This window comes from Monodelphis domestica, chromosome 6 (genome assembly GCF_027887165.1).
Source record: "Monodelphis domestica isolate mMonDom1 chromosome 6, mMonDom1.pri, whole genome shotgun sequence".
Classification (NCBI taxonomy): domain Eukaryota; kingdom Metazoa; phylum Chordata; class Mammalia; order Didelphimorphia; family Didelphidae; genus Monodelphis; species Monodelphis domestica.
Window position 1 is genome coordinate 185,229,572 of NC_077232.1, and position 15,764 is coordinate 185,245,335.

At 34.8% G+C, this 15,764-nt stretch overlaps 1 protein-coding gene across 1 annotated transcript in view; it reads right to left on the minus strand.

The window, feature by feature from the left end:
- The window catches only part of LRBA (LPS responsive beige-like anchor protein), an 854,371-nt gene that overhangs the window by 424,809 nt on the left and 413,798 nt on the right, over window positions 1-15,764 (minus strand). Inside the window, exon 37 of the mRNA XM_056803808.1 lies at window positions 1,902-2,068. Within this exon, the coding sequence (XP_056659786.1) occupies window positions 1,902-2,068 (167 nt within the window). The remainder of the gene's footprint in view (window positions 1-1,901; window positions 2,069-15,764) is intronic.

Here is a 15,764-nt window from a genome sequence, read left to right on the forward strand (position 1 = left end):
TTACTAATAGTTATTAGTATTATTAGAATAATAATTATTAATAAGATTTATAATTACAATATTTTGATACTTTCTTCAGAAGAGTGTCAGAGTAATTTCAATTCCATAAATGAAACCCAGAGAAAAACCAAGGTATTTTGTAATTTTATGCTATGACATTAAAGCTACATATCCATAGGATTACAGAGGCTACATAAATACAGTGAAGCATCAGAGAAACTCTGAAGTAGTGTTTTACTTCTTAATATCCTTTTTGCTCAGCTGAGTACATGGCAACATCAAAAAGGTTTTCCTTCAATTTTGTTCTCTTCCATCCTCAACAGAATCATTTCAGCTTACACTACAAGAATTAACTTTGGGGAAATTCAATTAAATAATCAATTAGCAATCACTAATCTTTCAGGTAATCTCCTAGATTTGATGATGCAACCATAAACATGAGAAAGTTCCTTTCCTCAAGAAGCTTACATACTACTTTGTGTGTCAGGTGGAGGGGTGTCTGGAGGGATTACCAAAAGGTAATCAAGATAATATAGTCTTTATTTAGTATAAGAAAACATACTTCAATATATAGACTATTCAAATCTTCACAGATTTAACTCAAAGCTATACCAACTCTTTTTTTTTAAACCCTTAATTTCCATCTCAGGATCAATACTAAGTATCATTTCCAAGGTAAAAGGGCAGAAAGGGCGAGGCAATTGAGGTTAGGTGACTTGCTCTGGATCACACAACTAGGAAATATCTGAAGCCAGATTTGAAGAAAGGACCCCCCACCTCCAGGCCTGGTTTTCTATCCACTGAGACATTTAGTAGCCCATATACTATACTCTTGAAAATAAAAATAAATAAATAAGATTTGTAAAGAAGAACATAAATATATACTTATTAGTTAACATAAATACATTATTTTAAGTTTGAAGTAATCTTTCAAACAAGTAAAAACTTGGCTTACTTGAAAATTCATAATGGATAGTACTGTAAAATGGCAAATCTAGAACATAGTAATTGATCAAATACATGTTAGTTGATGAAAAGACATTTAGGTAATGTAACAATAATTTACTGTTCCATTGTGTCCTGTACTTTTTGGTGCTAAGAAAAATTGGTCTGAATAGGAACACAGCAAACAATAACAATTATCTAAATGTATATCAAAACTATTTCATTATTTATCTTCAAAAATTGTACATTTAAACTTCTAAGCCCTTAAGTGCAAAAAATACAATAGTGAGAATCAGTTTTAATATTTGATTTATTATAAACTCAGAAAATGAAATTTTATCATTATTAAATAATAAATTAATCTCCTAAGATATACAATGGTACCAAAGATCAAACCAAAATTAGGATGTTGAAATTAGGAATCTTTAAGTGGTGAAATACAAAAGCACTTTTGGACATTAAATTTTTCAAGTGCTGAATTAGTGCACTTTTATCTTTGCCATACTGAATTTCATGACAATACCCCCCAAAAAAAGTTCTTTTAAAGATATCTATTAAAATGTAGGGATTTTAAATAGGAGTTAATTTTCACAATATACTTATTTAGGAGGTGATTCCTAAAAGTGTAGCCTATCTAATATATGATGTAAGATGTTACCTTAAAACTTTTATTAAGATAGAAATAAATGCAAGTAGGCAAATGTGTTTTTAAGTTGTCTTGTATAAACTATCCCTTTAATTATTTATTGAATTTAATTGAAAGAGGCAGTATACTTCCAAAGGATATATCTTGCTCTCCCTTTTTCTGTCCTATTTCTACATTTTAAATTCATTTGATCATCATGGAACAAAAATAGAAAATTCAGTTGTCTGTACCTTACTTGGATTTGATTACATCCAGAAGCATTTGGTACAGCTTGAAAATCAGTATCCAAAAGTTAGAGGCATCTCATTACCTTGGTGCAGAATTTCCCCAGGCTCCATGTTTGTCCGTCAGTATATTGATAATTTTCTGGATTAGCTGAGTCGCTGTCACATGGTCCCGGTACTTTGCTGCTCTTATTAAGTGATCACACATCTTTTCCTCCTCTCGTTTATCGGCAGAATACTGAGCACACAATGACTTGGAAGAGGAAAAATATTAATAATTTTTAAAACACTAGACAAAGTGGTAAATGCATAGTCTAATTCAAGCATTAGTCAATTTATTTGAATATTATTAGCCAAGAACTAACATTAATATAGAGTATTATTAAAGTTGGGAAAGTACCTTACTATCATTATTTCGTTTAAACCTTACAAGAGCTTTGTAGGGTAGGTACTATTATTATGCCCATTTTATGGTGAGGCTCAGATTAATTGCTTGCCCATGACATTAAATTTATTAGATATTTGGGACATTTCCACTGCAGGTCTTCCTGACTCTATTTGGAAACACTATGTAATGTAGCCAAAAAAAAAATGAAATCATATTTTTAAATGAACAACTGACCTGAATATATAGGAACAATGCTACTCTTTAAAAATTAACTAAAATCACCATTAACAGGTTTGGTAGCTAAACAAGGTAAAAATAATTGAGCCCACTCTACACACCTTCAAGAAGTGAAGAGGAATTCCAAGGCTAGATATAACAAAAAATCTATAACAGCTGTCCAAGTGAGGCTTGTTCTAAGTATATTCAGAGAATGTTCACTTGCAATAAACTGACACTCTCCTCTAATCTCAAATCCCAGATATGCATCCTCTTCATTATCCCTGAACATGGGTTTTGCCCCCTTATAGATATGCAACTTAAAAACTGCATCAATGTTTAAGAATTAAAAAGGCAAAACTTCATATACTATCAATAAGTATAAAATATATTAAAATGTTTCTTGAATAATATATATTGTAGTTACAAAGCTTAGTAGTAGTGATATATTTGGAAGAGGGAGTAAATGTTATCTTAGGGCTTTCATACAAATGAAAAACACCTAGAAACTGATTATAATATAAAAACAAATGGATAGACGTGTCAATTTTCCAGACACTCGCCTCACAAAATTTGCTATGCATTCTTATCCTAAAACTATGAAAGTGTTTAAAGTATGAAATGGAAGATTATTTTCTCCTTTCTACATTTCTCATTACTTCTTTACTCTACAAATGGCTAAACTGAAATATATAAATCAGAAGCCACAGAAACCATGATTACCAGTTCAGAATAGGCATTATCCTCATACACCTTCATAGAAATTATTGTAGCACCACAGATCTTTTTGAAAAACATTATTTCTATCTTATTCATCAATAAAAGGACATTTTCATAAATTTCTCCAATAGTATTTAGTAAAGATGTGATAAGCAGTAACTTTAAAGTTTGCTTAAAACGGCATAATTCTAAAAACAAATGTCCAAGGTAAGCTAAGTAGTAAAATGGTTTAAAGTGTTCTTTAATGGATCCTCCTTTACAATTTGAACAGCAACTTTTCATATCTGACATAAAATCCATAGATATAAATCACATTAGAGGGCTATTCTTTCTCGATTATCAATCTCTGTCTCTTTGTGCAACATTAAAGTCACATTTGACCTTAAAACATGATAAAATGGAAACCAAACTAGAATGTTTTATAAAAGATATAATGGACTTGTAACTCCTAAAAAAATCTTTATGATGTAAGATTGAACAAATCCTTTATTAAATTTATCCACCAGAAATTCCACATGTGGATATGGCATCTAAAGTTATAAAAAGACTAGTTAACATTTGCTTGACCTGTGACTTCACAACTTGAAATAAGTGTGTATGCCTTGTACCTACTTCTTTGCAGTAGCTGTTGGAAGGCCTTGAATTACTGAATGTCTTTTTTTCCCCCTGGGCAGGATAGGGGGTAATATCTGAACATAGCTGCCAACAAAATTAAACTTTTTTAAAAAACTTTTTAGCTTATTATTGGTATTTCTAACACTTTATAATAACACTAATATAATTCTAACACTTTCACCTTACTATTCTAGGTTGCATATAACCTGAGTAAAAGATTATCATAATTGAAATAGGTATTTTAGGGAATGACATCAACTGTACACCTATATGAAATTGAACCATAATTAGTACTACACAAAATACAGCAAAGCATTATTGTCATAAATGACAAAGTTAAATGAGAAAACTACTTTTAAAAAGTAAATTAAATGAAATATTCAAGGGCAAATCTTTTTAGAGTGTTTTGATATAAAGATCCCTGAAATAGGGAGACTATTTTTTCTGACTGTAATTCAGATTAATGGAGGGAAAGTGTTTATGTAGTATTTAAAGATTTGTAAAATGCTCAACCCAAGTTATTTCACTATATTCTCACAACATCCCTATAAGAGAGGTGCTATTATCCCCACTTTGCAGATGAAGAACCTGAGGCAAAAAGAGATTAAGTGCCAGCGACACGCAGCTGGTAAGTGTTGGAGGCAGTATTTGAATTCAGGTCTTTTTCATATAAAGGTTGCCCTTCTATCTACTGTACCACCTAAATACCTCACAAATCAGGTGTGTGGATCCTAATTAAACCTCATTATTAAGTTGGGAAGGGGGAAAATGGCTTTGGTGGTGCTTAAATCTATTTTTTTTCCCTCTTTTGAATTGACTTTTTAAAAACAGATTCTTTAAATTATCTTTCATTCTCAAGAGCTACCTTCATAAAATTATTTAGTCTTCTTCATTATCACTGAATCTAATTTCATCAATAATCTCTGTGGTAAAAACAGTGTTTTTCTACCTAGAGCAGAATGTTTGTAGCCTAGGATATATCTTCCCATCCCACCCACCTCGATCCATTCCCATGTTTAAAAGCCACCAACAACATGCCAATAAAGTCATTTGCACTACACTAAGTGACCACTTAAGAGATACCTAAATCATTCACTATTTGAAAGAAATCAGAAAAATAGGAGAAAGACCAGCATCTCTGGGGAAAATTAGATAAAAATTAATTCAGAATAAAATGCATCTACCCTGATTTTAAATAGTGGAACAATGGATAGCAATGGATAGGCCTGAAATTAGGAAGATCTAAATTAAATTAAATAAAGCCTTAAATACTTGCTGTGTAGTTCCAAACAAATCACTTAATTCTGCCTCAGTTCCCTCAACTATAAAATGAGAATAATAATAGTACCAACCTCTCAGGGTTTTTGTGAGGACCCAATGAGAAACTGGAAAAACATTTGTCAAATTCTGATACATGGATTCCACTTCCTTGTCTTCCCTTCCTTTCCCATCTTCATTTTTCTCTCTTTTCTTCCCTCCTCCCCATATTGGAAGGAATCAAAGAATGGGAGAACAATAATATATTTTGGAGATTATCTAATTCACACCACTTCGTTTTCCAAATGACAAAACAGACTCCAAAAAAAAACCTGCCCATGATTACAAGGGTACACTAAGAAAGAGTCAGGGTTAGAACCTAGGAATTCATGTTCTTCAGTGCCCTTTCCACTATTCTGAATTTACTTAGATTCCAATTCTTTCTCCATAAAGTCCAGATCATTCTTTCTGTTAACCCTGTATCATATGTCTCATAATAAGATTAGCTGTTCCCAACTTTCAGGATAACAACTCAGTATTTGACCAAAACTGCAGGAAAACTGGAAATCAGTATGGCAGAAACTAGATATAGAACAATATCTCACATCCTATGACAAAATAAGGTCAAAACGGATAGAAATAAAGGGGGATACCATGAGCAAATTAGAGGAGCATAGAATACTTTACCTGTCAGATCTATGGAGAAAAGAAGGAAAGGGAAGAATTTATGACCAAATAAGAACATTATAAGATTTTTAAATGAATAACTTTAATTTTATTAAGTTAAAAAGTTTTGTACAACGTAACCAATATTAGAAGGGAAACAATAAACTTGGGGGGAAATTTTGCCACAAGTTTCTCTGATAAAGGTCTCACTATTCAAATATATAGAGAACTGAGTTAAATTTATAAGAACACAAGTCATTACCCAATTGGCATGGTTAATGGAAATGAATAATCAGTTTTCAGATGAAGAAATGCAAGCTATCAATAATCATATAAAAATATTCTAAATCACTCTTGATTAGAGAAATGCAAATTAAAACAACTCTGAGCAATCACCTCACACCCATCAGATTGGTGAACATGACAGAAAAGAACAGACTAATGCTGGAGGAAATGTGGCAAAATTGGAACACTGATGTATTGTTAGTGGATTTGTGAACTGATCCAACCATTCTGGATGGCAATTTTGAATTATGACTAACTAGCTATAAAACTGTGTATACCCTTTGATCTAGTAATGCCACTACTAGGTTTATATCCTAAAGAGATCCAAAAAAAGGGAAAGAACTTATTTGTACCAAAATATTTATAGCAGCTTTTTATGGTGGCAAAGAATTGTAAATTGAGGGTATATCCATCAATTGGAGAATGACCAAACAAATTGTGGCATGAGATAGTAATGGAATACTATTATAAGAGATGATGAGCAGAATGATTTCATAAAAAACTAGACAGACCTACAAAAACTGCAACAGAGATGAGAGAACATTATACATAGTAACAACAATGCTGTGCAATGATCAGTTGCGAAAGATTTAGCTATTCTCTGCAATACAAGTATTCCAGGACAATTCTGAAGGATTTATAACAAAGAATCCTATCCACTTCCAGAGAAAGAACTGTTGGAGCTATAATGCAGATCAAAGCACTATTTTTCACTTTAGTTTGTGATTTTATTTTGAGGTTTTGGTTTTATATGAGTACTCCTTTACAATACTGGCCAATATGGAAGTATGTTTTGCACAATAATACATGTATAAACCAGATCAAATGGCTTACTATTTTTAAGAATGGAGAGGGAATAGTAAGGGAAAGACAATTTGGAACTTATAAGTTCAGAAAACTTATGTTGAAAAATTTTATTGCCTATAATTGGGAAATAAAATATTTTTTTCAAAACTAAGATTAACTGACATTTATACAAGTCTCTAAGATATGTCAAACATTTTACATTCTTGCAATGATCATGGCAACTAAATATTACAAATATTATTTCCTCATTTTACAAATGAAGAAATGGGGGCTAAAGTAGATTGAATAATTTGCTGATGGTCACACAACCAGTAACTTGGTATGGACAGATTTGGGATTTAGCATTCTCCTTCCTAAGTCCAAGTCCAATGTCCTTTCCAAACTGTCCCTATTCAATACATAGTGAATAAAGGATATTTTGCTATATTTAAACCACAACTTTAAAAGAGTCTCTGTAATTGGTCAAATTTGGCCCAATAGCAAGAATATTTGTTTTTAATCCAAGAAAACTGCTTATAACTGGGACAAGTGAGGATTATAACATTATAGCTTCAGAGGTAGAAGAGACCCCAGAGGTCACCGAGTTCAACCCTTTCCTTCTACAGACCAAAAACATTGGTCTAGAGAAGTTAATTGCCCAAGGCTATAGACAGCAGGGAGTTTAGAAATGAATTCAGCTCTTATATCAAAAACTCAAGCCCACTCCCAAATATTCCAATCATCCAAAGAATTTTTCCCAGCTCAAAAGTAGTAAGTCATTATAAGGAGAATGATCACAAATGCTGCAATCATTAAGAAAAAAAATTCAAGTAACGTATTATAAGCAAGCTCACAACTCTAGATTCTCTCCTACTCTGCCCTCTTAAGAGTTCATAGATTATAAAACCAAAAACTTAATCAATATTGTAGTTATGAAATTAGAGGGGAGGAATATCAAATCATGAGTAAAAGAGATAAAATGTATATCTACATTTGTATTAAAGTATGTTGATTATGATGAAAGAACTGATGTATCTTTAAGGATGGGCATGCACACTGTATCAGTCGTTGCCTATGTGTAGAGAATATAAAAGACTCAACCAACCATAAAAAGCTATTAAAAATGTATAAGAACTTTTTTATATATGTAAATAAGTTTATGTGGTTGAATTCAACTCAATACAGACAAGAAAAGTAAAATAAGAAGAATGAATTGGTTTTTTAACAAGTTTATATTGACATTTTATTTTTAGATATTATCAATTTATTTCTTAGTAGCTCTCTCCAAATGAGACATCCTATTTAACATATCATATAGAATAGTGATGGTAAACCTTTAAGAGACCGACTGCCCAAACTACAAGCCTCACACACGTAAGCCCCCTCCCCCACCCCAGTCTTACCCCAGATAGGGGAGAAAGAGCTCCCATTGCACTACTGGGCAGAAGGGTGGGTCATGTGAGAAACTTTCTCAGGTGCATGTACAGAGGGGGAAGGGAGCAGCCCCATCTGGCATGCTTCAGCACAAATGCCATAGGTTCACTAATACAGCTATAGAATATTCAAAATAATACATAATATTTTTTGGAAGGAGAGAGGGTCATGATAAGTGACTACAGTATGAAAACATATGCAAAGTACAATACTTGTAACCCTCCCATCTCTGCAAAAGGCTGGTATGGGCAGGTTTTCTCATATATCTTCTTTTCAGCCATACTTACTCTTAGTGATTAAAAGTATATATATATATATGATACAGGACAGATTTTTTATCATGAAGAATCTAAGTTGCCCTATGTTTTGAGGGCCACATGACTGTGCATGGAGACTTATGGAAGAAAAAAAGAGCTAAAAATTACCACTAAAAGCAATGCATGTACATAAGAAAGTGGGGAGAGGGGCAAAGAATAAGCAGGAAAAAAATTGAAAATCAGTAGCAAATCAAGAAGTTGCAAGCTCATTACCAATACCTAAATTATGAAATCTGCTCTATTTCCTCTTTATAAATATTTCTTATTTTCATTCATTTTATTCATTGGCTATGAATCAACAAATGACTGAAAAAACTACTTGGCTAGTCAGACCACAAGTATTCATTAAATATATGCTGGAACTATGCTAAGCATTGGGAATACAAAAAAGAGAAAAACCTGGTATGTGCGCTGAAGGAGATCACATTCTGCTGAAGGAGAACAATATTCAAATATGTACATAGTAAAAATGAGAGGTAAAATTCTGGTCAAGTTAGTGGCTTAGAGAAAGCTAAAGTTCAGATCTCAGGAAACCCTTCCTTACCGATCTCAAACTATATGCTCCTAGGGCACCGAAATTCAAAAGGAACAACAGCATAGACCCTGGAAACCCTCCTCCTGGACCTGGATCAAAAGGTACGCCCCCCCAAAAAAACGCCAGAATCCGAAATCACTCGGACCTAAGGGGTAGGCAGAAGGTAGGTCCCAGGACCCATCCCCCCCAACCCAGAGCACTGAGTCCAAGGCAGCAGAGGGAACCTCAGAGCCTCAGGGCTGGCTATTCTGAAGGCAGCTTCCTGAAAACAACCTGACTCAGTCGCGGGGGCACCCAACACAGACAGCAGGGAAACAGAGAGAGAAGGGGGTAGCGTGTAGCCACCTGGCATGATCCTTCCATCCCAGTCTCATGGAAGGTCCTTGCCTCAGGGCACACTCAGTTCAACCCAGCGGAAGTTAATCCTATCAGGAGCCCTCAGAGCTCGGGGAAGCCACAGCCCCTCCCCCCTCAGAGTACAGGGTCTTCTGGTCGGCAAAGACATTGAAACACCTCTCAGAGATTGCTAAGCCAGGCTCAGAGCTTGGAAGTAAGGAAACGGAGAAGCATCAGGAGGGAACTGAGGAGAGCAGTAACACCGAAACACCAGCAATTCCTGGCTTCCTCAGGAAGACAGAACAGCTGCAGAGAACGGACAATTTGCCTAGGGCTAAAGCCTCTGAACACCAGACAGAGATAAGAAAAGCTATTCTTCCCCACTCAGCTACAGATGGCAAACAGCACAGAAGCACAAAATCCTCAAAACTCCAAGAAAAACAAGAAGAATGGGGCGACATTGGACACATTTTATGGAACAAAAATACAAAATACAGAGGAGATAGAAGAGGAAACACAAGCAAATGCTCCAAAATCTTCCAAAGTAAATGGAAACTCTCCACAAACCCATGAAGAATTTGAATCAGAAATGGTCAAAAAGATGGAAGCCTTCTGGGAGGAAAAGTGGGAAATAATGCAAAAGAAATTCACACATCTACAAAACCGGTTTGACCAAATCGAAAAGGAAAACCAGTCTTTAAAGGTCAGAATTAGGCAACTGAAAGACAATGAGCAAGAATTAATAAAGCAAAGCCAAAATACCAAGAAATTAGAAGAGAACATAAAATATCTCACTGACAACGTCATAGACTTGGAAAATACAGGGAGGAGAGACAATTTAAGAATAATTGGACTACCAAAAAACCCAGAAATAAACAGCAAACTCAACATCGTAATACAAGATATAATCAAAGAAAATTGCCCAGAGATCCTAGAACAAGAGGGCAATACAGACACTGAAAGAGTTCACAGAATACCCTCTATACTAAATCCCCAAAAGACAACTCCCAGGAATGTAATTGCCAAATTCCAAAGCTTTCAAGCAAAAGAAAAAATCCTACAAGAAGCCAGAAAGAGACAATTTAGATATAAAGGAATGCCAATCAGGGTCACACAAGACCTTGCAAGTTCCACTCTGAATGACCGGTCTTAAGGCATGGAACATGATTTTCAGAAAGGCAAGAGAGCTGGGCCTTCAACCAAGAATCAGCTATCCATCAAAACTGACTATATACTTCCAAGGGAAAGTATGGGCAATCAACAAAATAGAAGATTTCCAAGTTTTTGCAAAGAAAAGACCAGAGCTCTGTAGAAAGTTCAATATCTAAAAACAAAGAGCATGGAATACCTGAAAAGGTAAATATGAAGGAAAGGGAAAAGGAGAAAAATGTTATCTTTTTCTTTTACTCAAACTCTCTTCTATAAGGACTACATTTATATCAATCTATGTATATTAACATGTGGGGAAAACATAATGTGTAAATAGGGGTAAAAGAAAAAGCAAATAGAATAACCTTTCTCACACAAAGATTCACACGGGAAGGGGAGGGGAAGAAAACTCCTATAAGAAGGAAAGGAAGAGAGTTTTTACATAAACCTTACTCTCAGGAAAATCAACTCTGAGAGGAAAGAACATCCAGATCCATTGGGATCTTGAATTCTATCTTACCCAACAAGGGTAGGGAGAAGGGAAAACCAAAAGGGTTAGGGGGGGAGGGAACACAAAAATGGAAGGGAAGAAGAGGGGGGAGGGGGAGGGAACAAAAAGGGAGGGACTAGAAAGGGAAACATATCAAGTGAGGGGACAAGGGGGACTGATTTAAAGTAAATCACTGGATTAAAACGTAGAGCTAAAGAAGAAAGGTTAGAATTAGGGAAGGATATCAAAATGCCAGGGAGTGCACAGGTGACAGTCATAACTTTGAACTTGAATGGGATGAACTCACCCATAAAACTTGGACAAATAGCAGAATGGATTAGAATCCAAAACCCTACCATATGTTGTCTTCAAGAAACACACATGAGGAGGGTAGACACCCACAAGGTCAGAATTAAAGGATGGAGTAAGACCTTCTGGGCCTCAACTGACAGAAAGAAGGCAGGAGTGGCAATCATGATATCTGATAAAGCCAAAGCAAAAATAGACCTGATCAAAAGGGATAGGGAAGGTAATTATATTTTGTTAAAAGGGACTTTAGATAATGAGGAAATATCACTAATCAACATGTATGCACCAAATAATATAGCACTCAAATTTCTAATGGAGAAACTAGGAGAATTGAAGGAAGAAATAGACAGTAAAACCATATTAGTGGGAGACTTGAACCAACCATTATCAAATTTAGATAAATCAAATCAAAAAATAAATAAGAAAGAGGTAAAATTGAATGAAATCTTAGAAAAATTAGAATTAATAGACATTTGGAGAAAAATAAATAGAGACAAAAAGGAATACACCTTCTCAGCACCACATGGCACATTCACAAAGATTAACCATACATTAGGTCACAGAAATATGGCATACAAATGCAGAAAAGCAGAAATAATAAATGCAGCCTTTTCAGATCACAAGGCAATAAAAATAATGATCAGTAATGGTACATGGAAAATCAAATCAAAAACCAATTGGAAATTAAACAATATGATACTCCAAAAACGTTTAGTTAAAGAAGAAATCATAGAAACAATTAATAATTTCATCGAGGAAAATGACAATGGCGAGACATCCTTTCAAACCTTTTGGGATGCAGCCAAAGCAGTAATCAGAGGTAAATTCATATCCCTGAGGGCATATATTAACAAACTAGGGAGAGCAGAGATCAATCAATTGGAAATGCAAATAAAAAAACTCGAAAGCAATCAAATTAAAAACCCCCAGCAGAAAACCAAACTAGAAATCCTAAAAATTAAGGGAGAAATTAATAAAATTGAAAGTGATAGAACTATTGATTTAATAAATAAGACAAGAAGCTGGTACTTTGAAAAAACAAACAAAATAGACAAAGTACTGGTCAATCTAATTAAAAAAAGGAAGGAAGAAAAGCAAATTAACAGCATCAAAGATGAAAAGGGGGACAGCACCTCCGATGAAGAGGAAATTAAGGCAATCATTAAAAATTACTTTGCCCAATTATATGGCAATAAATACACCAATTTAGGTGATATGGATGAATATATACAAAAATACAAACTGCCTAGACTAACAGAAGAAGAAATAGAATTCTTAAATAATCCCACATCAGAAAATGAAATCCAACAAGCCATCAAAGAACTTCCTAAGAAAAAATCCCCAGGGCCTGATGGATTCACCAGTGAATTCTATCAAACATTCAGAGAACAGTTAATCCCAATACTATACAAACTATTTGACATAATAAGCAAAGAGGGAGTTCTACCAAACTCCTTTTATGACACAAATATGGTACTGATTCCAAAACCAGGCAGGTCAAAAACAGAGAAAGAAAACTATAGACCAATCTCCCTAATGAATATAGATGCAAAAATCTTAAATAGGATACTAGCAAAAAGACTCCAGCAAGTGATCAGAAGGGTCATCTACCATGATCAAGTAGGATTTATACCAGGGATGCAGGGCTAGTTCAATATTAGGAAAACCATCCACATAATTGACCATGTCAACAAGCAAACCAACAAAAATCACATGATTATCTCAATAGAAGCAGAAAAAGCCTTTGATAAAATACAACATCCATTCCTATTAAAAACACTAGAAAGCATATGAATAGAAGGGTCATTCCTAAAAATAATAAACAGTATATATCTAAAACCATCAACTAATATCATCTGCAATGGGGATAAACTAGATGCATTCCCAATAAGATCAGGAGTGAAACAAGGATGCCCATTATCACCTCTACTATTAGACATTGTACTAGAAACACTAGCAGTAGCAATTAGAGAAGAAAAAGAGATTGAAGGCATCAAAATAGGCAAGGAGGAGACCAAGTTATTGCTCTTTGCAGATGACATGATGGTAGACTTAAAGAATCCTAGAGATTCAACCAAAAAGCTAATTGAAATAATCAACAACTTTAGCAAAGTTGCAGGTTACAAAATAAACCAACATAAGTCATCAGCATTTCTATATATTTCCAACACAGCTCAGCAGCAAGAACTAGAAAGAGAAATCCCATTCAAAATCACCTTACACAAAATAAAATGCCTAGGAATCTACCTCCCAAGACAAACACAGGAACTATATGAACACAACTACAAAACACTCTCCACACAACTAAAACTAAACTTGAGCAATTGGAAAAACATTAACTGTTCATGGATAGGATGAGCCAATATAATAAAAATGAACATCCTACTCAAACTTATTTATCTATTTAGTGCCATACCCATTGAACTCCCAAAAAATTTCTTTACTGATTTAGAAAAAACCATAACAAAGTTCATTTGGAATAACAAAGTATCAAGGATATCCAGGGAAATAATGAAAAAAAAAACACACACACACAAATGATGGGGGCCTTGCAGTCTCAGACCTCAAACTATATTACAAAGCAGCAGTCATCAAGACAATTTGGTACTGGCTAAGAGACAGAAAAGAGGATCAGTGAAATAGACTGGGGGCAAGCGACCTCAGCAAGACAGTATACGATAAACCCAAAGATCCCAGCTTTTGGGACAAAAATACATTATTCGATAAAAACTGTTGGGAAAATTGGAAGAAAGTGTGGGAGAGATTAGGAATTGATCAACACCTCACACCCTACACCAAGATAAATTCAAAATGGGTGAATGACTTAAACAAAAGAAGGAAACCATAAGTAAATTGGGTAAACACAGAATAGTATACATGTCAGACCTTTGGGAGGGGAAAGGCTTTAAAACCAAGCAAGACATAGAAAGAATCACAAAATGTAAAATAAATAATTTTGACTACATCAAATTAAAAAGCTTTTGGACAAACAAAACCAATGTAACTAAAATCAGAAGGGAAACAACAAATTGGGAAAAAAATCTTCATAGAAACCTCTGACAAAGGTTTAATTTCTCATATTTATAATGAGCTAAATCAATTGTACAAAAAATCAAGCCATTCTCCAATTGATAAATGGGCAAGGGACATGGATAGGCAGTTTTCAGATAAAGAAATCAAAACTATTAATAAGCACATGAAGAAGTGTTCTAAATCTCTTATAATCAGAGAGATGCCAATCAAAACAACTCTGAGGTATCACCTCACACTAGCAGATTGGCTAACATAACAGCAAAGGAAAGTAATAAATGCTGGAGGGGATGTGGCAAAGTAGGGACATTAATTCATTGCTGGTGGAGTTGTGAACTGATCCAACCATTCTGGAGGGCAATTTGGAACTATGCCCAAAGGGCGATAAAAGACTATCTACCCTTTGATCCAGCCATAGCACTGCTGGGTTTGTACCCCAAAGAGATAATGGGGAAAAAGACTTGTACAAGAATATTCATAGCTGCGCTCTTTGTGGTGGCCAAAAAATGGAAAATGAGGGGATGCCCATCAATTGGGGAATGGCTGAGCAAATTGTGGTATATGTTGGTGATGGAATACTATTGTGCTAAAAGAAATAATAAAGTGGAGGAATTCCATGGAGACTGGAACGACCTCCAGGAAGTGATGCAGAGCAAAAGGAGCAGAACCAGGAAAACATTGTACACAGAGACTGATACATTGTGGTACAATCGAAGGTAATGGACTTCTCCATTAGTGGCAATGCAGTGTCCCTGAACAATCTGCAGGGATCTAAAAAACACTATCCACAAGCAGAGGATAAACTGGGAGTAAAAACACCGATGAAAAGCAACTGCTTGACTACAGGGGGAAAGGGGACACGACTGAGGAGAGACTCTAAATGAACACTCTAATGCAAATACAAACAACATGGCAATGGGTTTGAATCAAGAACACACGTGATACCCATGGAATCACATGTCGGCTATAGGGGGTGGGAGGGGAGGAAAAGAAAATGATCTTTGTCTTTAATGAATAATGCTTGGAAATGATCAAATAAAATATTATTTAAAAAAATAAATGGGCGGTAATCTTAGAGTAAATGCACTATTAGCAGAATGGGCCACTTCCTACAGTAGGTGGGAAGTGAGCTGTCTTGAAGGAAAGAAATCAGGGAAAGTAGGAGGCAGAAGAGAGCAAAAAAGGGACAGGCACTGAGAAAGTACAGAATCAGGAGATGAGAATGTTCAATGCAAGAAACAAAGTATGCTGGATCACAGTATTCATGAAAGAGACTAAATATAAAAAGAGTATAACAATAGGAAGGTACCATGTTTAAAAACTGTCCATTGGCAAAGTATTTTATAATTAATCATGACAAGAGATAAAAGAGTCACTGAAAAGCACACTGCAGAAAAAAGGTGACAAAAGTAGTTC